Genomic DNA, 24,424 nt, shown 5'->3' on the forward strand with positions numbered 1-24,424 from the left:
AAATGGACCATTTTATACTTCAGTAAGCTAACAGGAGTCCTAAAAGCATTGAAGATTTTAGCCAAAACTGTCACAGACACTGAGGTGAAGTTGCTGAAACAACCCCATTTTTCAGGTCTTGTCAAACTTGTTCCCAGCTGTACTGATATTTACAACTTGAGACCTTACATGGATGAACTTGCAGGTCTGGGAGTGAGCACGTGCTGGTGCCATGCGTTGCCCCATCCACCACGCTATCATTCCATCATTCCTGCATCTCTAAAGTAGCTGAGTATCTGCCACAGCCAGGTGAAATGTGGCCTTTCCCCCCCTTTCCATTTGTTTTGGTCACAGCAGTTGATCTGGAGCAACATCAACATTTTTCCTTTTCCCCAATATCTAGACAATCAGACTCCTCTCTCATCATCTTGACATCCATTTGTTGCCTTCATGTCCAGTTGGGCTCATGTGTGAATGGTTCAGGTCGTTATTCATAGAGCTGATGGTGATTGACTGCCTTCCGATGACATCTCTGTCGCGGATGACATGAAACCAGAAAAATGCCAACACCCAAGCATTTGGAAGAAAGGTCATTTACACAACTGTCTATAAGGACCAACTCCAAAATCATCAAGGAAAGAGCAAGTGCACTGTGCCACTGCATCAAGTTCTGCCTCCTGCAAGTTCTATTTTGACTGGGCAAGAATGCTCCTGACTGGGACAATATCTTTGAACGACATGTGTGAACGAGAAAATGAAGTTCATAGGGCAAACTCGTTTTTGAAACCACTTGTTTTGTTCGTGCAGTATGACCTATTTTCCACAAACGAAATGTTGGGAGTGCATGTTGCAGTGATTGGACGTCAAAGACTCCAGAACAAAGGTGTGCACTTCACTGACGCTCGGTGCTGACGTGTCTGTGCCTCAGAGGACAAAGATGTTCAAATATTTACGTACTTGATCTACGTGCAGACTAAACATGATTAGTCTGTTTGGAGAAGACGTGATAAGCTACCTGTTGTAATCTGAATTTTCTTATTCACAATAGTTAGTCTTGTTTTTTTTGACGTATAAATATTAAACCTCTTTCTGGTTGTTGGAAATCCTGTTTTTTTTTAAACGATCTTTGATTGGTGAAGGCGGAGCCTGATCGGCGTTGAATGAAGATGGCGTCCTTCAGTGAGAGGTAGGACGAAGCAGTTCCGCGCTTTTATGATGAGTTGTTGTTTATTTGATGCAGCCTTGGTACAGAGTATCACAAACCTTGCCTTTATGATTACACGCTCACTAAATGTGAGAGTAAAATCGTCGGGGCATCGCTTGTCTGCTGTAAGGGCCGTTCTAAAAAGTCGAGCGATCCTTGAATTGAATTAGCGGCTCGTGTTAGCATCGTTAGCTCTCCAGGCTTCTTCGAGAGGTAACAACACCAAAGTGTTAGTCTCGGGTGATTTTTTTTTCCCCTTCTGTCTGGACAAGATTTAATCAACAAATTGTGTGTATTTTTTGTTTTTTTCCTCCAGATATCTGCATATGATGGTCCTGTGCTAGCTAACGCCGTGTAGCATCGCTTCAGTGAGACACCACTATGAAAATTGGAACTAAATCTCAGCATGCGGCCCGCCGTCTGTAGCGTTCCGAATATTATTGTAGTTTTACATAATTCCCCTTTTGTAGTTGAGGAGGATGATGACGCGGGAGTGGTTAAGCTCCATGTGACACTTTCACCGCCTTTTCATATTATCGTTAACCCAACATCGAAGTACGTCGTTTGCAGGATCCTGTTGGGTTGTTACAGGGCGTTACTCAAGTTTCATAACTAATTACTGTGATGCGCAGGGGCGGAGCAAGCCTTCTAAAATTTGACACGGGAAGAGCAGAGGAAGCCGTATTGCATTTAAATTTGTGTAGATGAGGGTGGTGAAAATAGGAGTGTACGAAATCTTAATTTACACGTCACTGGTGTACTTAGCTCTTGCCCTCGAGGGTGGCCAGGGCTATTTCAGGGGGGGGGGGTCCACAGATTATGGCAACTTAATTTGTTTCTCATACAATCAACTGCAGTCAGTCACTAAATGTTGAAATATATTAAAGTAAATCTTAAGCATGTAGGTTTTGAGATTTTTTTTTGTATGCAATTTGCAGTTTATTAACAATGTTCAAAATCTAACAGTTTTTCAACAACACCAACACCATGACACCATTTTGACATGAATGAAAATACACACGTACAGAGTTAAGCCTCGGTACCCCGGATGATAAGCCATGAATAATGGGCCACGTGTGTCAGTGATTATTTGAAAAATGGGCTGCATTTTAAGCCATCACATGTAGGTTAGGTTCCTCTCTGTACCTCACATGTGCCAAGTTTCTGCTTCTAGTGAGCCACGACTGACCTGACATTTGACCCCCGTCCAGCCTCAAATGGTTTGTCGCCGCATATGATCCATGTAGCACCATGTAACGTGACGTTAGTGCACGTTTAGGTATGGGTTTGGTCCAAACCTCCAGCCCTCCCACACTTGGCTCCTTTAAAGTGTGGGTTTTCAATTCACAGCATCTATTCAAGATGTCACATTTTTTAAACGCAGTCCAAAAAAGACGCTGCACTGGGTGAGTGTGTGCTCCTGCGCCAGGGGATACAACTTCTGACGGGGATAACTAATTTGACACGACACCGGCCGGTGTGCGCCGTGTGCCAGGCTACTGTTAACCTGTGTTCCAGAGTGAAATGCAGCAGTTCTGTGCATTCACCCAGCTCTCTGACCACAAAACAAGACACCACAATGAGGTGGCCGCTTTAATTATATACACCCTCTGCCGCAACTGTGTGGATCACTTCCAAAAAAAAAAAAAAAAAAATCTTTATTTCTTCTGCGGCTTACAGTCACTGTGATGCAACTTTTAACTTTGTGTTCGTCCGGTAATGTCTGCAAAATCGCTCTTTTGCACGCTCTCGTTGTGTGTTCCTGGACAGTCGCCTCTGATTCCAGAAGCAATTAGAGGTGTTTTCAACATCCAAGCTCTGACAGAAAATGATTAATCAGCTACAAAATAATTTTATATACCGTGTCTGGCATACAAGGCAGGTGGAATTGTGTGCGCAAGAGGACTGAGCTGCTCCAAAAATAGCCTCTCAGGTCCTCGTATCTGCCAGGTGTTTGGATAATGGGCTTTCAACAGCCTCGTCCGCACCACACGTCTCTAAAATCCTTGTTTGTCCTCGTGGTACCTCGTACACAAACTGCCCCAAGCTGCTGTTGTTAAATTTTGAACTTCTTGAAATTAGCACCACACTCAGAGATGAGCCTCGTTAGCTGAACATACTGCCTCTAAGAGCCTCTCAGAGCCACTATTCTCCCAGTTGTTGAATACCTCCTCTTGAACCAAAAAAAAAAAAAAAAAAACAGGCTCTGTGGCTCATTATTTATTCACTGTTCATTATTTGGTGGGACCAGGGACTCGTGTGCGCGTGCGCACACACACACACACACACACACACACACACACACACACACACACACACAGGCTGTTGGGTTGAGTTGTGCCCAATACTGACTCTCCTGACTAGTCCCAGGATAGGACCTACCAGGACTGCTGATGTCAGAGTTGAGTTCGGTCTTTGCCTGATCTGTGCCTGATTTGTTTCTCTTTACAAAGAAGTTTATCTTGTCCCTCTGTCTTTTCTTTCTCAATTGACCCTATGAAAAAATATGGCAGTCTTGTTACTCCTAGCATCACTTACAATTACATAATGTTATTAAATCGCCACTTCCACCCCAAAAATGTCAGGACAAATAGACCCCTGTAGATATACACTCAACAAAAATACAAACACAACACTTTTGGTTTTGCTCCCATTTTGTATGAGATGAACTCAAAGATCTAAAACTTTTTCCACATACACAATATCACCATTTCCCTCAAATATTGTTCACAAACCAGTCTAAATCTGTGATGGTGAGCACTTCTCCTTTGCTGAGATAATCCATCCCACCTCACAGGTGGGCCATATCAAGATGCTGATTAGACACCATGATTAGTGCACAGGTGTGCCTTAGACTGCCCACAATAAAAGGCCACTCTGAAAGGTGCAGTTTTATCACACAGCACAATGTCACAGATGTTGCAAGATTTGAGGGAGCGTGCAATTGGCATGCTGACAGCAGGAATGTCAACCAGAGCTGTTGCTCATGTATTGAATGTTCATTTCTCTACCATAAGCTGTCTCCAAAGGCGTTTCAGAGAATTTGGCAGTACATCCAACCAGCCTCACAACAGCAGACCACGTGTAACCACACCAGCCCAGGACCTCCACATCCAGCATGTTCACCTCCAAGATCGTCTGAGACCAGCTAACCGCACAGCTGCTGAAACAATCGGTTTGCATAACCAAAGAATTTCTGCACAAACTGTCAGAAACCGTCTCAGGGAAGCTCATCTTCATGCTCGTCGTCCTCATCGGGGTCTCGACCTGACTCCAGTTCGTCGTCGTAACCGACTTGAGTGGGCAAATGCTCACATTCGCTGGCGTTTGGCACATTGGAGAGGTGTTCTCTTCACGGATGAATCCCAGTTCACACTGTCCAGGGCAGATGGCAGACAGCGTGTGTGGCATTGTGTGGGTGAGCGGTTTTCTGATGTCAGTGTTGTGGATCAAGTGGCCCATGGTGGCGGTGGGGTTATGGTATGGGCAGGCGTCTGTTATGGATGAAGAACACAGGTGCATTTTATTGATGGCATTTTGAATGCACAGAGATACCTTGACAAGATCCCGAGGCCCATTGTTGTGCCATACATCCAAGAACATCACCTCATGTTGCAGCAGGATAATGTACGGCCCCATGTTGCAAGGATCTGTACACAGTTCTTGGAAGCTGAAAATGTCCCAGTTCTTGCATGGCCAGCATACTCACTGGACATGTCACCCATTGAGCATGTTTGGGATGCTCTGGACCGGCGTATAAGACAGCGTGTATCAGTTCCTGCCAATATCCAGCAACTTCGCACAGCCATTGAAGAGTGGACCAACATTCCACAGGCCACAATTGACAACCTGATGAACTCTATGTGAAGGAGATGTGTTGCACTGCATGAGGCAAATGGTTGTCACACCAGATACTGACTGGTATCCCCCCCCCAATAAAACAAAACTGCACCTTTCAGAGTGGCCTTTTATTGTGGACAGTCTAAGGCACACCTGTGCACTAATCATGGTGTCTAATCAGCATCTTGATATGGCACACCTGTGAGGTGGGATGGTTTATCTCAGCAAAGAAGTGCTCACTATCACAGATTTAGACTGGTTTGTGAACAATATTTGAGGGAAATGGTGATATTGTGTATGCGGAAAAAGTTTTAGATCTTTGAGTTCATCTCATACAAAATGGGAGCAAAACCAAAAGTGTTACGTTTATATTTTTGAGTGTAGATTAATATTCAAACTTTTCAGCTAGTTGACAGTAGGGCTACATGATATGGCCAAATTGTTGTATCTCAGTATTGAAGCCAAATGTTATATCTCTATCAATATGACTAATTCCACACAAAGTGCCACAACAGTGAAAATTAAGCATTCTTAAACAAAACAGTAATAATACCACACATTTTGCACTCATCTTAAGGTTAGGATACAGTGCCCCCCAAAAGTATTGGCACACTTGGTATTTCACACATTTTAATTTGATTATGCCACTTCAGATACAAAAAATAGATATAAAAATAAAATTATCTTCCTTGAACTCAAACTGAAAGCAAATCTCTACAACTTCATATAAATTAATAAAAAATATAAAAGCCAAGATGATGGGTTGCATAAGTAATGGAACACTTTGGTATAACACCTGTAAATAATCGGTTTTATTGCCAGTTTTCTTCAGACAAGTAAATTATGAAATTTTTGCTGGCTCCTTTCGACCAGACCTGTGGTGCCGTGACATGTCAGCCATCTGTGGTGGCACCTGGGGTGTCAGTAAGATTTCGGGGGAGTCCATTGCCACCCCGGCCTCCCCTTTAGCTCTGCCCTTGATGATGTGTCTGGTGTAGCAGCCTGAACCATCTGTTGTCTTCTTTTTCTTTGTAGGATGGCACCTCTCCTGGTATTTTTGCTGACTGCTTGGTTCAGTGGGACATGGGCAGTGGACAAGGGAAATTTCAAGACCTGCGACCAGAGTGCCTTCTGCAAGTGAGTGTGTAGCTACATGCAACCTATAGATCATTTGTGCATGACCTTTCCCACGTGCAACACCATCCAGGCCTTTACATCATAAACAGTGGCCTGGTTACAGAACCACAGCCCAAAATTTTTTTACATTATTTTAATTCATTAAATACTACTCATGAGGTCCGATATGGAGAATAAGTTAATTTATTTAGTTCTGTAGATCGCTACACAAACACCTGGATATTATGACAGTGTGCCAAAGTGACCACCTATAAATGTCAGTAAAAAGTAAGTGTCAATAGTCATCAGGTTTGGGAGCATGAACCAGTGCCACATGTTGCTGCATCCACTTTAGGAAAATATGTTTGATTCCGATGTCACAGACCAAACGCCCCCCCCACTAAAAATTGGTCCGCCCTGTCTTCACTGTGCGTGCGTTGTTTCTGAGTGTCTGTTGCAACTCACCAATTATGGCCTTGTTTCTGCTTACAGTGGCCTCAATTCTGCTTAAAACTGACTTTAGAATAATTTAACAGGTTTTACTTTGTCATCTGATGGTTAATAATCACATTATTCCCTTTGTTTGCTTTGAGTGTAGGGAGTCGGTCTCAGGCGTGCTGCTGTGGTCCGAAATGACGCATGCGCAATGAAGCCAGGGTGGACCAATTTTTAGGGGGCACTGTTCGGTCGGTGACACCAGATAACCACCACCCAGGGAGACAGCTGCTCCATTCACTTATCTCACCAGTATCCATCTGTCAAGAGATTCATTGTTTATTGTCATGGTTACCTGCACTTCTGTACAGTCATAAATGAAATGCATAAATATGTACAGTGCATTCAGAAAGTATTCACTGCGCTGCACTTTTCCACATTTTTTTTATGTTACAGCCTTATTCCAGAATGGATGAAATTCATTTTTCCCTGAAAATTCTACACACAATGCCCCGTAATGACAGTGTGGTGTGTGTTTTGGAGATTTTTGCAAATTTATTTAAAAACTTAAGAAATCACATGTACATAAGTATTCACAGCCTTTGCCATGAAGCAGAAACTTGTGGTCAGGTGCAGCCTGTTTCCACTGATAATTCTTGAAATGTTTCTACAGCTTAACTGGAATCCACCTGGGGTAAATTCAGTTGATTGTACATGAATTGGAAAGGCACAAACCAAGCATGAAGTCAAAGGAATAATCTGTATACCTCAGAGATAGGATTGTCTCGAGGCACAAATTGAGGAACGGTACAGAAACATTTCTGCTGCTTTGAAGGTTCGAATAAGCACAGTAGCCTCCATCGTCTGTAAATGGAAGAAGGTCAGATCCACCAGGACTTTTCCTAGAACTGGTCACCCATCTAAACTGAACGATTGGGGTAGAAGGGCCTTAGTCAGGGAAGTGACCAAGAACCCGATGACCACTCTGTCAGAGCTCCAGCATTCTTCTGTGGAGAGAGGAGAACCTTCCACAAGGACAGCCATCACTGGAGCAATCCACCAATCAGGCCTATATACAGGGATGAGATTTTTCCGTGGATCCACGCATTTCCACGGATTTGACAGTCCCGTGGGTCGATTTTGTGAAACGTCCAAATCCGTTGAGAAAATTTTAGGGGGAGGGGGAGGGGGGGCTAAGAATGCAAAAAAAAAAAAAAATAATGCCAGGAGTACCCTTAGGGGCTTTCACAGTGGCGTATTCGTAGAGCTGCTCATTACAGCGTTGTTTCATTTAAATACGGCCGAAATACACATGTACTCAGCCTTTAACAGTGTTCGTTCATACTTGCAGCTGCGTGTGTTTGCGTTTTAATGTGTGCACACAGTCGCGTGTGCCACGCTGCACCAGTTTCAGTGCTATTTTCTGCTTCTGTGGAAGTGCGCTCTGCTGCATGGTGTGGTGCGGCTCAAAAACAGTCATTTAACATTATTATTATTATTATTATTATTTATTTATTTTTTTATGCAGCGAGTGCACAATTATTTTAGAGTCACAGCACTTTTCAGCTTTGATCAGACTGATCAATCAGGGCGTTTGATAAGCGCACCGGCATGTAGCGAGTGCGCCTTTATTTTCAAGAGTCGCAGCACTTTCCAGCTTTGATCAGACTGATCGATCAGGGCGTTTGATAAGCGCACTGACATGTAGCGAGTGCGCGTTTATTTTAAAGAGTCACAGCTCTGATTAGACACAGAGAGAGAGCGTGCGCGAGCAAGAGAGCGGTTTTATTTTAAGGAGTCTGATAGAGGAGAGAGAGCGGGTTTATTTTATTTTAAGGAGTCTGATAGAATACGCCACTGTGACAGGCCCTTTTGTTTAATAAAATTGTTGTCTATTCAGAACACTGAGTGGTCTTTGTTATCGCTGACGCAGCAAGTTCGATCAGTCTGTCAGTCAGCTGAACGCGGAAGTAACGCTGTGCTGACAGTGACCAGTATGAAGTAGGTGCACAGTGAGAATGTAGTGTAAGGGAGGCAACTGTGTAGTCTTTCAACTTCCAATATTCGGTAGTTTTCCCTCCAACAAATCATAAAAACTGAGACGGTATCGAAGCGTAGTCGAAGCTTTTACTTACGCACGTTTTCATTGGTTATTACAAAGCTTATGACCAATCAGCGCAAAGGTTATATATGCGTTTCTCCTGCCCTTTCTTCTGTGTTGCACACACACACACACAGTCAGTGGATTATGGCTTGTGTACCTGGAAGACGTCAAGGCTTGGTTGGCTCAAAATTTTCTTAGCTTAAATGAGTACAAAACCGAGGTGATTGTGTTTGGGCCCAGTGTTGGTTCCACAGCTCGATTAGACCTGGGCCCTCTCTGTCAACACATGAAGCCCACAGCCACCAACCTTGGCGTCATTATGGACTCTGATCTTAAACTGGACAGGCAGGTCAAGGCGGTTGTTAAATCCAGCTTTTATCAGCTTCGTCTTTTAACCAAAATTAAATCAATTTTATCCTTCTCTGACTTGGAGCGCGTCATGCATGCTTTTATTTCTTCACGCCTGGACTACTGCAATTCACTTTTTTTTGGAATTAATCAAAATACACTTCACAGATGGCAGTTAGTCCAGAACGCTGCTGCACGCCTCTTAACTGGGAGCAAAAAAACATGAACATATTATACCCATTCTTGCGTCTTTGCACTGGCTCCCTGTTAATTTTAGAATTGATTTTAAAATTTTATTTGTTTTTAAAGCTTTAAATGGACTGGCCCCACAATATATTGTAGACCTCCTCCAAATTTACTTCCCAGCGCATGCTCTGAGGTCTGAGGGCCAGCTCCAGCTTGTGGTGCCTAGGACGAGACTTAAGACCAGGGGGAACAGGGCCTTCTCTGTGGCTGGGCCCAGACTCTGGAATGCTCTGCCTCTCCACGTTTGAACAGCCCCCACAGTGGAGTGTTTTAAGTCTCATCTGAAGACCCACTTTTATTCTCTGGCTTTTAGCTCTGCATGAGTTGTATGGTCCTCTGTTGTCTTTGGCCCAGTGTTTTATTTATTTGTTGTTTTATTGTTTTTATGTTTATTTATTAGTATCTGAGTGGGTTTATTGTTTTGTATAGTTGTATTATCATTTTTACGTGCAGCACTTTGGAAACTTCTGTTGTTTAAATGTGCTATATAAATAAAGTGGATTGGATATGTAAACAGATATTTTGATGTTTTGGCTTCAGACCCCCTGGCCAGGGCTCCGCCCTGGACCCGCCGGGGCCTGCGGCCCCTGGACCCTGGCTTATTTTCCTCTGAAAGTCGAATTTGCCAATCTCATCCCTGTATATGGTAGAGTGGCCAGACGGAAGCCACTCCTTAGTTAAAGGCACATGGCAGCCCGCCTAGCGCTTACCAAAAGACACCTGAAGGACTCTGACCATGAGAACAAAATTATCTGGTCTGATGAGAATTTCCCAAAAGATAGGTGTGCCAAGCTTGTGGCATCATATTCAAGAACACTTGAGGCTGTAATTGCTGCCAAAGGTGCATAAACAAAGTATTGATCAACGGGTGTGAATACTTAAGTACATGTGATTTCTTAGTTTTTCATTTTTAATGAATTTGCGCAAAAAAAAAAAAAAATTGGAGTGTTGAGGGGATAAAAAGAATTTACTCCATTTTGGACATAAACATAACGTGGAAAAAGTGAAGTGCTGTGAATACTTTCTGGATGCACTGTAAGTGCATGTAAATAATTATAAAAAATTTAATTGTTTAAATTTTACTAGCTAAAATAAAAAACCCAAACCCACAAAACATTCATACATACAAGTCAGACATTAGCAGCAACATACTGAGACAGACTTAAGGTGCAACCATGAGTGTGTAAGTATTGCACTAGTAGAGCGTAACATGCACTGCGAAGTGTGAAGGTTGCACTAGTGGAATTGAGTGGAGTGGTAAATACCAGTATGCCCATCAAGAGTGGAGAGGAGAGCCATGACGGGCGTAGGAGGGCTCAGAGGAGTGATAGGGAGAAACAGTGGGGGTGTCAGTAGTCTTTGAGATCCTGACAGCCTGAGCAACAAAGCTGTTAAGGAACATGGTGGTCCCGGTGTAGATCCTTTTGAAGGAGGTAAAACAATCCACTTGAAGGTCTTTGATGATACCAGGAGCTCTATGGATGCAACAGTGATTAAAAATCTTCACCAGAGATGGGGCAGAAGCACCTGTTCATCTGCTGCAGCCTGAGGAAATGCAGGCATCCTCTTGCCTTTTTCTAGTTGCTGGTGTCCTCAACACTGAGGCAGCTGCATGCTAGATCATGTCCAGAGAAAAATGCCATGTCCATAATGTTGAAGCCGACGTTCCCTCATAATGCAAGTGATACTTTAACTTGATTAGTCAAAATGAGTCACTGAACGTTTCATCATAGCTTTACTAAAAGTATTTTTCCTAGTTACAAGTTGGAATATGAGTGTTCCTTGTTTCCATTGAATACAGCATAAACATCAAACCTTGCACATGTGCCTCCTTCATGTTGTCCACAAAATCTCATGGAGTGAACACACTGCAGTTGGCATGGACTCTCTCAAAATATTTCACAAGAATAAAATTAGCTGTACTTTGTGAGGTACCTCAAAAATAAATGTAATGTGGCAGTGCAGTGGCCAAACATTTAAGCCCCGGTCACAACCCACCGTGCGTTTTTTTTCGCCGTACGTTTTCTGCAGATGCCACGGCCACTACATTTTTGTGAAAACGTACGGAGGCAGTAGCAAGAGGAGTGAGAGAGTACGTTCAACGCACGTCTCTAGGAGTGTAACGATAAAGAGAGTTGACAATAAAGCAGTGTGTGTGTGTGTGGGGTCGGCTTTTCTTTTTTATGAGCGGTACCGGAGCAGCAGGTGTTTTTTGGCATTGGCGATGCATGAGCACGTCCAGCCTGCAGCGGTCAGTTGTACGAGTGTTTACTTACCTCGAAAAGTTACAGCTAGTTAACAGACTGAAGCTGTGGAGTGTGTGTTGCTGACGTTTGGAAATAAAGTCCAAGTTCAAGTGAGAAGCTGCGTTGTGCATGCAAGTCTGTCAGACTCCATAGTATGTGGTGAGTGCCGTAATCCGTACTGCCTACGTACGGATTTGGTTAATTCAGTAGTAATTGAATGAAAATGTGCCGCTTTGAATCTGTACTGAGGCAGTACTCACAGCGTGCGTCATCTGTACTGCTGGTGAATCCGCAGCCTGACCGCAGTAAAAGTTCTGCATGCACTAAAACCTCTACGGCGTGTCTGCGTGTGTCTGTGTGCTCCTAAATTCGTACTGAGGCAGTACTTACGAAGTACGGATCTCCAAATTTAGCCCATGTTTTTGCAAGTAGACTGCACGTACGTGCAAGTACGGCGTTGTGACCACGTCTTAAAGTGCAGTTATTTCCAGAGTGGAAGGTTCCTGGTTCAAGATCACCTGTGTCCATTCTCTGTTATGTGGAGTTGCATCAAGAAGGGCATCCGGTGTAAAACTTGGGTGAAATCAACATGGAGATCCATAATTGATCTGCCCAAGTGAAAAAATGAGAAGGTTCAAGCACTTACTTTTTACCTAAAAAAGGAAAAAAAAAAAAGGTAATAAGAAATAGTCAATTTTGTGAAAAACTAAACTAGTGTATAGCTATAGATTTAAATTCAAAATTTGATTCCCCCCAGTCAAAAAGCAGTACTTTATGAAATTGTACAACCCCAATTCCAGTGAAGTTGGGGAGTTGTGTAAAATGTAAATAAAAACAAAATAAAATGATTTGCAATGCCTCTTCAACCTATATTCAATTGAATACACCACAAAGACAAGATATTTAATGTTCAAAGTGATAAACTTTGTTTTGTGCAAATATTTGCTCATTTTGAAATGGATGCCTGAAACACGTTTCAAAAAAGTTGGGATGGGGCAACAAAATACTGGGAAAGTTGATGAATGCTCAAAGAACACCTAATTGGAAACATGAGTGTCATGATTGGGTTTAAAAGGAGCATCCCCAAAAGGCTCAGCCATTCACAAGCAAAGATGGTATGAGGATCACCACTTTGTGAGCAGCTGCATGGAAAAAAAATAGTCCAACAGTTTAAGAACAATGTTTCTAAACGTTCAATTGAAGGAATTTAGGGATTCCATCATCTACAGTCCATAATATAATCAGAAGATTCAGAGAATCTGGAGAATTCTACACGTAAGCAGTAAGGCCAAAAACCAACATTGAATGCCCCTGACCTTTGATTCCCTCAGGCAGCACTGCATTATAAACCAACATCATTGTGTAAAGCATCTTACGGCGTGGGCTCAGGAGCACCATTGTCAGTTAACACAGTTCATCGCTACATCTACAAGTACAAATTAAAACTCTACCATGCAAAGCGAAAGCCATACAGCAACAACATTCAGAAATGCTGCTGCCTTCTCTGGGCCCGAGCTTAATTGGAATGGACAGAGGCAAAGTGGGAAAAGTGTGCTGTGGTCTGAGTCATTTCAAATTGTTTTTGGAAATCATGGACGTTGTGTCTTCTGTACAAAAGAAGAAAAAAACATCCAGATTGTTAACAGCACCAAGTTCAAAAGCCAGCATCTGTGATGATATGGGGGTGTGTTATGGCATGGGCAACTTACACATCGGTGATGGCACCAACAATTGTGAAAGGTACATCCAGCTTTTGGAGCAACATGCTGCCATCCAAACGTTTTTTTCAGGGACGTCCCTGCTTATTTCAGCAAGACACTGCCAAGCCACATTCTGCACGTGTGACAACAGCGTGGCTTCGTAGTAAAAGACTGCAGATACTAGACTGGCCTGCCTGCAGTCCAGACCTGTTGCCCATTGAAAATGTGTGGCGCATTATGAAGCTCAAAATACGACAACAGAGACCCCAAACTGTTGAACAACTGAAGTTTGTACATCAAGCAAGAGAATGGGAAAGAATTCCACCTACAAAGCTTCAACAGTTACTGTCCTCAGTTCCTAAATGCTTGAGTGTTGTTAGAAGGAAAGGTGATGGAACACAGTGGTAAACATACCACTGTCCCAGCTTTTTTGAAACGTGTTGCAGGCATCCATTTCAAAATGAGCAAATATTTGCACAAAAACAATAAAGTTTATCAGTTTGAACATTAAAATATCTTGTCTTTGTGGTGTATTTAATTGAATACAGGTTGAAGAGGATTTGCAAATCATTGTATTATGTTTTATTTATATTTTTCACAACATCCCTACTTCATTGGAATTGGGGTTGTATCTTCTTGGAATGGTTTCCATCTCTCACAGCATGGCATTTGTCATTTGTTCACATTTGACAGCAAGGAAGGGTCAGTGGGGGGTGGGGTAGGTTCACTCAACTTGACTTTGCAGATGACACTGTAGTCTTTGTTGAATCTGTTTGCAGCCATCAAGAATAGGAGAGGGGAGTCTGATTGTCTAAATATTGGGGTAAAAGAAAAAATGCTGACGTTGCACCAAATCAAATGCTGTGACCAAAACAAAATTTCATTGACATGACTACTACTTGAGATAAATTACTTGTCACGCATCCTCCACTTTCTTGTTAGTTGATGAAATGCTCCAGTGCTCACAAATTTGAATTAAGACGAGTACCTTAATTGGATTTAATTTTCTTTAAGTACTTGTGAGTTTATATTGAGATTGAAATGTGACATACCACTGTAGGTACAACTTAAAAAAAATGGATTGACCTGATCCTCTTGTGATGTAGGATGTGCTTCATTAGCCCAAGCCACAGAGTAGAAAAGGGGGCCATTTAAATGAGTTCCTTTTGTACTTCATCCATCTGTTCAAATATATCTGACAAGCTACACTGTAAATTCCTCACCAGAGCAGGATGTCATTTTTCAGGTTTGCCAAATATGTACAAGTCTAGAATGAGTTTGAAGATGTTTGTGAACTGCAAGAAAGTAGTCCAGTGGCAGGGGATGTTGATTGTGGATTTATATGTAAATTATTAAATACGGAATTAAAACATGTTTAAACAGGCGGCAGCGAGCTGTGAAGGCTGGTGAGTCTCCCTACCGTGCCCTGCTGGAGACCATGGAGCTGACCAACACCAGACTCACCCTGCAGCTCATCAATGATAACAACAAGGTACATGTAGTGCACCCATTGGCAAGCTTATGGTTCTCAATGGGGTAAGGCACTTACTGTGTACCAGCTTGTACTTGCCAGTAATTTTTTCCCCAAATGGACCTCTTTTTGAAGGTTTATTCAGTGATTTACTATAATCAGTAATGTCTTCACACAGTAATGTCTTCATGCAAATACTTCACACAGTGTGACATTGAATTCTCCAACCATATACATACATGCGTACCCAATGCACCCAGAAAATATTTACAGCGCTTCACTTTTTCCACATTTTATGTTACAGATTTATTCCAAAAATGGGGTAAATTCATTTTTTCCCCTCAAATTCTAGTCTCAACATCTCCACAGTGACAGCTTTTTTTTTTTTTTAATTCATGGAAATTTATTGAAAATAAAAACTAAGAAATCACATGTACATAAGTATTCACATCCTTTGTTCAATACTTTGTTGATGCACCTTTGGCAGCAATTACAGCCTCAGGTCTTCTTGAATATGACACTATTATACAGGCCAGATTGGTGGATTGCTGCAGAGATGGTTGTCCTCCTGGAAGGTTCTGCTCTCTCCACATAGGAATGCTGGAGCTCTGACAGAGTAACCATCAAGTTCTTGTTCACCTCCCGGAATAAGGCTCTTCTTCCCAGATCGCTCAATTTTGAGCTTCATGGCAAGGACTGTGAAAACTTAATGTACATGTGATTCCTTCGTTTTTAAAATTTTTTAATAAATTTTCAAAAACCTCAAACTTATTTCACATTGTCATTATGGGATATTGTGTGTAGAATTTTGAGGGGAAAAAAAGAATTTCATTCACTTTAGAATAAGGCTCGAACATAAAATATTTGTTGTATGGCCGACTTAAGTGTTTCTTGCCAGAGGGATTTGTGTTTTAATGCTTTTCTTGGGGTTCAATAATTCTTTCCAATTCTCTGCCATCATTCTCTTATTTTCAGGTGCGTCTACTGTTGGAGCTGTACCGTCTCCAGGGCAACATAACAAGGGTGAAGATTAATGAGCTAAAGCCACTGAAGCCTCGCTACGAGGTCCCAGATGTGCTTGTCAGGGAGCCGCCCACTGAACCGTAAGTTTTACTGAGGGCTGAGTGAGTGTGGAATGGGATTTTGTTTTTGGTTGAAAGCTGACTTTGCTTATAGATTGCAGAAGTAGTGACAATCTTTAGGGGTGCATGATCTGGTCAGAAGATTGTGCTATGTTTTGAGGTAGTCATAATCTGGCTCCTCAGTCTCCCCAAATACTTTTTTTTTTAAAGTTGTATCTTTATTTGGAAAAGATAAGGAAATAAATCAACAAGGCATCATTTAAAAAGGAACAGATTACTTTTAGTTTTTGTGAATGCTCTCAGTTGTCCAGGTGGTTTCCACAGTAGAGAAGCTTGAATCTTCGACTGGATTGTGTTGCTTGACGCGAGGACGTTTCGCAATTCAAGCTTCTCTACTACTTCCAGTTTTGTATGTTTTGAGTCTGGAAAATGTGTGACACCAGCCAGCAGGGCACATGAGTCCACCGAGTGTGCAGTCACAATTCATGAATCAGACTTCCCCGTCCTTCAAGACGCCACTCTCCTCTAACTCAAACTTCACAGAACCCGTGATAAGGTAGCACCTGTCGAAACACAGCTGTCCTCTAAAGGCCTGCACTGTCAATTTGTCTGCAATAACCTGAGCCAGATGGGGCTCACAGTTCGCTTAGAGGGAGCTCTGATACAGCATAGTGAAACAGAACAATTTACACAAAACTATGTACATAATCCAGTGGGGGTGGGGTTCCCCTGTTCACCTGCCGCTGCTGTCACAGAGATGATCATCAGTAAGCCGTCAAAAATTAAATGGGTAAATTGCAAAGCAATATCACCTGTGAGATCAAATAAAGTCTGCTCCCGTGGAGGCGATGAATAAAATCCAGTTATTCCAGATTTGGTAAAATTTGTTCTTTTGGATCCTTCTGTGATAGATCACTTTTTCCCGTTATAAATATCTCCATATTGATTTAATGCAGTCATGGAGGGTAGGCTGGATCGGACTTAACCATCTTCTTGTAATTGTTTTCTTGCTAGCCACCAAGAGTATTTGCAGCAACTTTATCGCTCTCCTTTGTTCCAAAAAATGAGCGTGACCCAGATATAGCACATCAAGACTTAGAGGTATTTGAGTGTTGAAGACTGTGCTTAATGAAGCTTGGGTACCCTTCTAGAAAGCCTTTAACTTCATCTGGTTAAATGTGCCAAAAGTCCAGCTCACCTGTCGTCTCTGCAAACTCAGACCTGCTGTTATGCTTATAAATAAAACAAAGGCTCTTCAAACAGCAACTATTTTATTATTTCCAAAAAACCCTTTTCCTTATTTTAACATTAAATGAAGAAATCAATCATCATGGTTTTCATTTACAGACATACATCAAAGATTTCTAAAGAATCTTTTTTTGTTTAATTTTACTTAAAACTAGTTTAATTACAAGTTATTTAATGTAAGAAAAATCACATAAGGATTTTCTTGAATAAACTGCTGTGTATAAATTAGCAGTTCTGATGATGTTCCTGACTCATGTCTATGCTGTTTTGGCCTGATGCCTTGTTTCTTTTGGCTTTAAAGTAAGGCTGTAACAAAGATTAAAACAAGCAAAAAACTATGGCTGTACTTCACACAATTTAATGCTCAAAATGCAGGCAATAGTGTTTCAGAGCATTATAAATTAAAAAATCTTGCGGGGGAAGTTGGTCCCGCTCTCCCCTATCCTGCAGCACACGGCTTGTTGCAAGGAGAACTTTAGTGGCTAAGAGAACTTTCCCACAGCGCTCGGTGCGCGGCACATTGCAGGAGAACTTTAGTGGCTGTACGAGAACTTTTCCCCCCAAGAGGACCTTTGTGCACTGTCCCATGGAAAATGCACATCATGAGGAATGTAAAAAAAAAACTGCGGTGTGAATCGGTGGATGATTTTCCTTTCTTGCCCGCAATAATGGACGATAGTCCGGTAGTGACTTTAATCAGCAGAAAAGTGAGTCACGATTGACATCTTTAAATGGGTTTGACTGAGGTTGATGAAGAAAAAAAAATCATTTCTGTAGGTTGATTTTGGACCTGCTGCAGGTCCACAATCAATCAATCAATCAATCAATCAATCAATTTTTTTATATAGCGCCAAATCACAACAAACAGTTGCCCCAAGGCGCTTTATATTGTAAGGCAAGGCCATACAATAATTATGTAAAACCCCAACGGTCAAAACGACCCCCTGTGAGCAAGCACTTGGCTACAGTGGGAAGGAAAAACTCCCTTTTAACAGGAAGAAACCTCCAGCAGAACCAGGCTCAGGGAGGGGCAGTCTTCTGCTGGGACTGGTTGGGGCTGAGGGAGAGAACCAGGAAAAAGACATGCTGTGGAGGGGAGCAGAGATCGATCACTAATGATTAAATGCAGAGTGGTGCATACAGAGCAAAAAGAGAAAGAAACAGTGCATCATGGGAACCCCCCAGCAGTCTACGTCTATAGCAGCATAACTAAGGGATGGTTCAGGGTCACCTGATCCAGCCCTAACTATAAGCTTTAGCAAAAAGGAAAGTTTTAAGCCTAATCTTAAAAGTAGAGAGGGTGTCAGTCTGATCTGAATTGGGAGCTGGTTCCACAGGAGACGAGCCTGAAAGCTGAAGGCTCTGCCTCCCATTCTACTCTTACAAACCCTAGGAACTACAAGTAAGCCTGCAGTCTGAGAGCGAAGCGCTCTATTGGGGTGATATGGTACTACGAGGTCCCTAAGATAAGATGGGACCCGATTATTCAAAACCTTATAAGTAAGAAGAAGAATTTTAAATTCTATTCTAGAATTAACAGGAAGCCAATGAAGAGAGGCCAATATTGGTGAGATATGCTCTCTCCTTCTAGTCCCCGTCAGTACTCTAGCTGCAGCATTTTGAATTAACTGAAGGCTTTTTAGGGAACTTTTAGGACAACCTGATAATAATGAATTACAATAGTCCAGCCTAGAGGAAATAAATGCATGAATTAGGTTTTCAGCATCACTCTGAGACAAGACCTTTCTGATTTTAGAGAGATTGCGTAAATGCAAAAAAGCAGTCCTACATATTTGTTTAATATGCGCTTTGAATGACATATCCTGATCAAAAATGACTCCAAGATTTCTCACAGTATTACTAGAGGTCAGGGTAATGCCATCCAGAGTAAGGATCTGGTTAGACACCATGTTTCTAAGATTTGTTGGGCCAAGTACAATAACTTCAGTTTTATCTGAGTTTAAAAGCAGGAAATTAGAGGTCATCCATGTCTTTGTGTGTAAGACAATCCTGCAGTTTAGCTAATTGGTGTGTGTCCTCTGGCTTCATAGATAGATAAAGCTGGGTATCATCTGCGTAACAATGAAAATTTAAGCAATACCGTCTAATAATACTGCCTAAGGGAAGCATGTATAAAGTGAATAAAATTGGTCCTAGCACATAACCTTGTGGAACTCCATAATTAACTTTAGTCTGTGAAGAAGATTACATAGCCAACTAACAAAGATAGATTGATCATATTTAAGATCGAAGCATTAAATAATGGTAGGGCTTCCTTGAGCAGCCTGGTAGGAATGGGGTCTAATAAACATGTTGATGGTTTGGATGAAGTAACTAATGAAAATAACTCAGACAGAACAATCGGAGAGAAAGAGTCTAACCAAATACCGGCATCACTGAAAGCAGCCAAAGATAACGATACGTCTTTGGGATGGTTATGAGTAATTTTTTCTCTAATAGTTAAAATTTTGTTAGCAAAGAAAGTCATGAAGTCATTACTAGTTAAAGTTAATGGAATACTCAGCTCAATAGAGCTCTGACTCTTTGTCAGCCTGGCTACAGTGCTGAAAAGAAACCTGGGGTTGTTCTTATTTTCTTCAATTAGTGATGAGTAGAAAGATGTCCTAGCTTTGCGGAGGGCTTTTTTATAGAGCAACAGACTCTTTTTCCAGGCTAAATGAAGATCTTCTAAACTAGTGAGACGCCATTTCCTCTCCAACCTACGGGTTATCTGCTTTAAGCTACGAGTTTGTGAGTTATACCACGGAGTCAGGCACTTCTGATTTAAAGCTCTCTTTTTTAGAGGAGCTACAGCATCCAAAGTTGTCTTCAATGAGGATGTAAAACTATTGACGAGATACTCTCTCACTTACAGAGTTTAGGTAGCTACTCTGCACTGTGTTGGTATATGGCATTAGAGAACATAAAGAAGGAATCATATCCTTAAACCTAGTTACAGCGCTTTCTGAAAGACTTCTAGTGTAATGCAACTTATTCCCCACTGCTGGGTAGTCCATCAGAGTAAATGTTATTAAGAAATGATCAGACAGAAGGGAGTTTTCAGGGAATACTGTTAAGTCTTCTATTTCCATACCATAAGTCAGAACAAGATCTAAGATATGATTAAAGTGGTGGGTGGACTCATTTACTTTTTGAGCAAAGCCAATAGAGTCTAATAATAGATTAAATGCAGTGTTGAGGCTGTCATTCTCAGCATCTGTGTGGATGTTAAAATCGCCCACTATAATTATCTTATCTGAGCTAAGCACTAAGTCAGACAAAAGGTCTGAAAATTCACAGAGAAACACAGTAACAACCAGGTGGACGATAGATAATAACAAATAAAACTGGTTTTTGGGACTTCCAATTTGGTTGGACAAGACTAAGAGTCAAGCTTTCAAATGAATTAAAGCTCTGTCTGGGTTTTTGATTAATTAATAAGCTGGAATGGAAGATTGCTGCTAATCCTCCGCCCCGGCCCGTGCTACGAGCATTCTGACAGTTAGTGTGACTCGGGGGTGTTGACTCATTTAAACTAACATATTCATCCTGCTGTAACCAGGTTTCTGTAAGGCAGAATAAATCAATATGTTGATCAATTATTATATCATTTACCAACAGGGACTTAGAAGAGAGAGACCTAATGTTTAATAGACCACATTTAACTGTTTTAGTCTGTGGTGCAGTTGAAGGTGCTATATTATTTTTTCTTTTTGAATTTTTATGCTTAAATAGATTTTTGCTGGTTATTGGTAGTCTGGGAGCAGTCAGTATCATCAGTAATGATAATCATTTCTGATCATCAAAAATGATCATTTTCCCGTTACACGCCCTTGGAAACAGTGTAATGGCTCAACTGCAGCGTAATTTTTTTTCATGCAGCAGCGTAATGGGCCGTTATGCTCTTATAATGCTGGTGAGATCCCTGCCTAAATGTCCCTGACTCACATTATCAATAATAACTAATGTTTTCACATTCATATGTTTGTGCTTCATGTACACAAACTGTTTATTCCTTTCTATATATCTGTGTATGTATGTCTGACCATGCTGGATAAATGTCAGTATTTTTCTTAAAATAACTGTATTTGTCTCTTTGTGTCTGTGTCAACTCTTTACAAACTTACACTTTGTCTGTTAAAACTATGTAAGAGTAAGTACACCTCTGTGTACATCACCCCCCCTCAAACACAGCCTCATATGACCATCCATGAAAAATCTACTTAAGCTCCCAATTTTCTAGACGAATACAAACTTCGTATGGACACTGGACTAGTACTCTCAAACACAAAAACAATGAAAAAAGAATTTTACTCTTAAAAGCAATTACAGAAATCTTTGAATGTATAATAAACTGTGCAGTCCACGTGCTAAAATGTATTTTCAAGGTTGCGGAGTGTGTGTGTGTAATGTAGCAATTTTCCCTTTGCACATGAGGGTTTTTGTGATTTTTGGAATACATCTGTGATTGTGGGCTATAGAGAAAGTATGGAGCCTGTCCCAGCAGTCATAGGGTGAGAGTTGGGGTCCACCGTGGACAGGCAGGTTTGACGGTTGCTCTGATCTTTGTCAGTTTGTAAGTCACAGCCCAGCACATGTGTACGGCTGAGGTGTACTGTATGTCCAGATTTGACCTCAGTCATTCTCTTTGTCTCTCTGAAATGTTTCCATGTTATAATCCTCAGGACGCATACCTTTCTATGGTTTGGCTCAGGCTTTAACATGTTTTTGGGTCATGTTTATTCACATTTCAGACTAAAACATGGGCCTTTCCACGAAGCAATCTTCAGAAAACTGCACGCTCCAAATATGGTTATATAAGGGCCGATTGAGACGTTTTGAGCCCAACCAAGAAAAAGTAGGACATGGTTCTGCATCCTTTGCATTTTGAGAAACCAACATTTCTCGAGTGTGTGAAGCTTTGACACAGTGGGAAGGTGGAATTCACATAGGAAATTTCAAAACTTAAAAAAATGTCAGTATTATGTATTATGTATTATTTGGGACTTGTACATTTATGTACAATCTTTTTTTTTTTGTGTGTGGTTTGTTTTTAGTCTTGCTCACCATTTCTCATAAAATACACAAAATACTATAGCCAGTTAAATTATCATTAATAGCAAAAGGAAAATAATGAAATATTGTTGATGATAATAATAAATACAACACATTGACTGAAAAGGTGTAGGCTGAAGCTGATCTTGCCAATTATAAAAGCTTATGCAAATTGTTAAAAAAAAAAAAAACATGTCAGTTGCACTTTAGCTGTATGTATCATGAAATGGTCAATGATTCTTGTGTGAAATAATGTTATTGCGATATTGTAAATGTATGCATTTGTAATGGTACTACCAGGTCTGTGAGTATTTGAACAGTTACAAATTTTGTTTTTTGCTTCTGTACACCACCACAATGGAGTCGGTTTAAATCAGTCAAGATGTACTTGTATTGTTGGATTTATGCTATGAAGGAGAACTCCACGTTTTCAGCCTGGGCTCTATTTTTGGATGTTTTTGAATCCACGTTTTCATGCTGGGCATAAACTTTATTAGTGCAATATTGATTTGGAAGGTAAACATCCACACAAGCCAGCCGGCTACATCATGTAATTCCATGGGGCAAGCTAAAATACTTGCAGTAAACGACTTCTTGTAGTCAAAGAAGAGGAACAAATGCCATTAGAACTGTTTGGTAGCATGGTGAGGATCCCTATTGAGGTAAAGATGGATGTTTACCTCACTAAATAGAAATAAAGTTTTTGAAACAACTGGCTATACAATTAAGTGCATACCTTAGCCACCCAGTCCACTCAGTGGTGCTGCTCACCACAAAGTCATTACAAGTAGATTGTTGATGGGGGCCGCATTCTTACTTACCTTTTCATTTTAAGTTTGGAATGTAATGAAGAGGATACCATCCTGATAGGACAGCTTATTTTTAAAATGCCTCCCCCATTTCTTTCTTTCCTCTCTCCTGCAGCCTGTCTCTCTTGTCTCAGGATGAGAATGGGGTGGTACTATCCTTGGGGGCAGAGTCTCAGCGGGTGATTGTCAGTGCTCGGCCCTTCAGGTTGGACATCATGGAGGGGCACGATGTGTTGATGTCACTGAATTCACGCGGCTTGCTGAGCTTTGAGCACCTGAGGATGCGCAAGGACACGTGAGAAAACACACATACCAGTCCTCTATTACTCTGCATGCTCACATAGTAGACTCTCTTTGCTTTTATTTCCATGAAATTGTTTAATTTTTTTGAGTATTGTCTCTGACACATTGTTCTGTCCTCTTCTCCTTATCATCCCAGTTTCTCCTATAAAGTAACTAGCACAGTGGCTAGCGTGTGGAATAATGTCAAGTGGTTATTCTCTAGGTAAAGATTCTTAAGATTTGTGTGTATTCTCTTTCTTGTACTAATTCTGCCAATAGTGACACAAAATGTAGGGAGTCCCAATGCACTGAGCACATTTTGTTTCAAACATGATTAGAAAGGGAGAGACAGAGGGGAAGTGGGCGTGTATGTATGGTAGTGCATGAGCTGTCTCAACTTTATAATGTACTGTAATTTCCAGACGATAATCCGCTACTTTTTTCACACGCTTTGAACACTGCGGCTTAAACAATGATGCGGCTAATTTATGGATTTTTACAGGCTTTCTCACAAGTCGAAATACGTCAATTGATGCTGTCCATTGATTGGCTGAAAGCTGTGATCCTCATAAAGCATAAATTCACAGACAAAGTATATATAAAGTCTTACCTGTTCGTTTTAGTGGATTCATCATCACGTCCTGAAGAAAACCCATCCGCATAAAGCTTGCTGATTTTGGAAAATGCTTTAATTCCTTGTCGTGGCTGAATAAAAGTCCTTCTTGGGCAGATCAGTCACCTGAGCCTTCTCCCCGCACCCTTCCCCACTGGGTCTCTGTGTTTGTGCTGCAAGTTGAAAAAGTCACAGCACCTCATTGTCTCATTTACTGCAGACACCAGGTGATCCTGGCTGCATGCGCTGAAATTGTCATGATCCACAAGGAAAAAGAAAAAATTAGTTACTCTGTTCTCGGTGTGGAGCGGAGACGCCATGTTGCGCATGCTGGATGCTGTGCTCGTCACTATTTACATTTAACTCCTTCAGGAAAAAAGCATTTACAGTGTGTATTTCATTAAAAGTTAAGAAATCTTTCTAACATCTTTATGTGTAAATATCTCCTGCGACAACGTGGAGACCTGCGGCTTATAGAGAAGTGCAGCCTGTTGATGTACAATTTTTTTTTTTCTCTTTTTCTTTTTAAAATTGGTGGGTGTGGCTTATGTTTTGGTGCGCTCTATAGTCCGGAAATTATGGTATTTGGAAGGGTTCGATTTACCAGTGTTTAGGATGCTGAGTTGTCATCTTTTTCATGAAAATC

General features: G+C 41.3%; 1 protein-coding gene across 2 annotated transcripts in view; it reads left to right on the forward strand.

The window, feature by feature from the left end:
* Nucleotides 1-1,108: 1,108 nt before the first annotated feature.
* ganab (glucosidase, alpha; neutral AB) overlaps nucleotides 1,109-24,424 on the forward strand; it is an 80,674-nt gene continuing 57,358 nt past the window's right edge. Inside the window, exons 1-6 of one of the 2 annotated variants that reach the window (XM_034181867.1) lie at nucleotides 1,109-1,165; nucleotides 6,059-6,160; nucleotides 14,602-14,710; nucleotides 15,665-15,792; nucleotides 22,999-23,178; nucleotides 23,323-23,388. In XM_034181867.1, the coding sequence (XP_034037758.1) occupies nucleotides 1,140-1,165; nucleotides 6,059-6,160; nucleotides 14,602-14,710; nucleotides 15,665-15,792; nucleotides 22,999-23,178; nucleotides 23,323-23,388 (611 nt within the window). In that variant the 5' untranslated portion in view covers nucleotides 1,109-1,139. The remainder of the gene's footprint in view (nucleotides 1,166-6,058; nucleotides 6,161-14,601; nucleotides 14,711-15,664; nucleotides 15,793-22,998; nucleotides 23,179-23,322; nucleotides 23,389-24,424) is intronic. The other variant, XM_034181868.1, reaches the window with a different exon arrangement.

The sequence above is a fragment of the Thalassophryne amazonica genome, chromosome 11 (genome assembly GCF_902500255.1).
Source record: "Thalassophryne amazonica chromosome 11, fThaAma1.1, whole genome shotgun sequence".
NCBI classification, from domain to species: Eukaryota; Metazoa; Chordata; class Actinopteri; order Batrachoidiformes; family Batrachoididae; genus Thalassophryne; species Thalassophryne amazonica.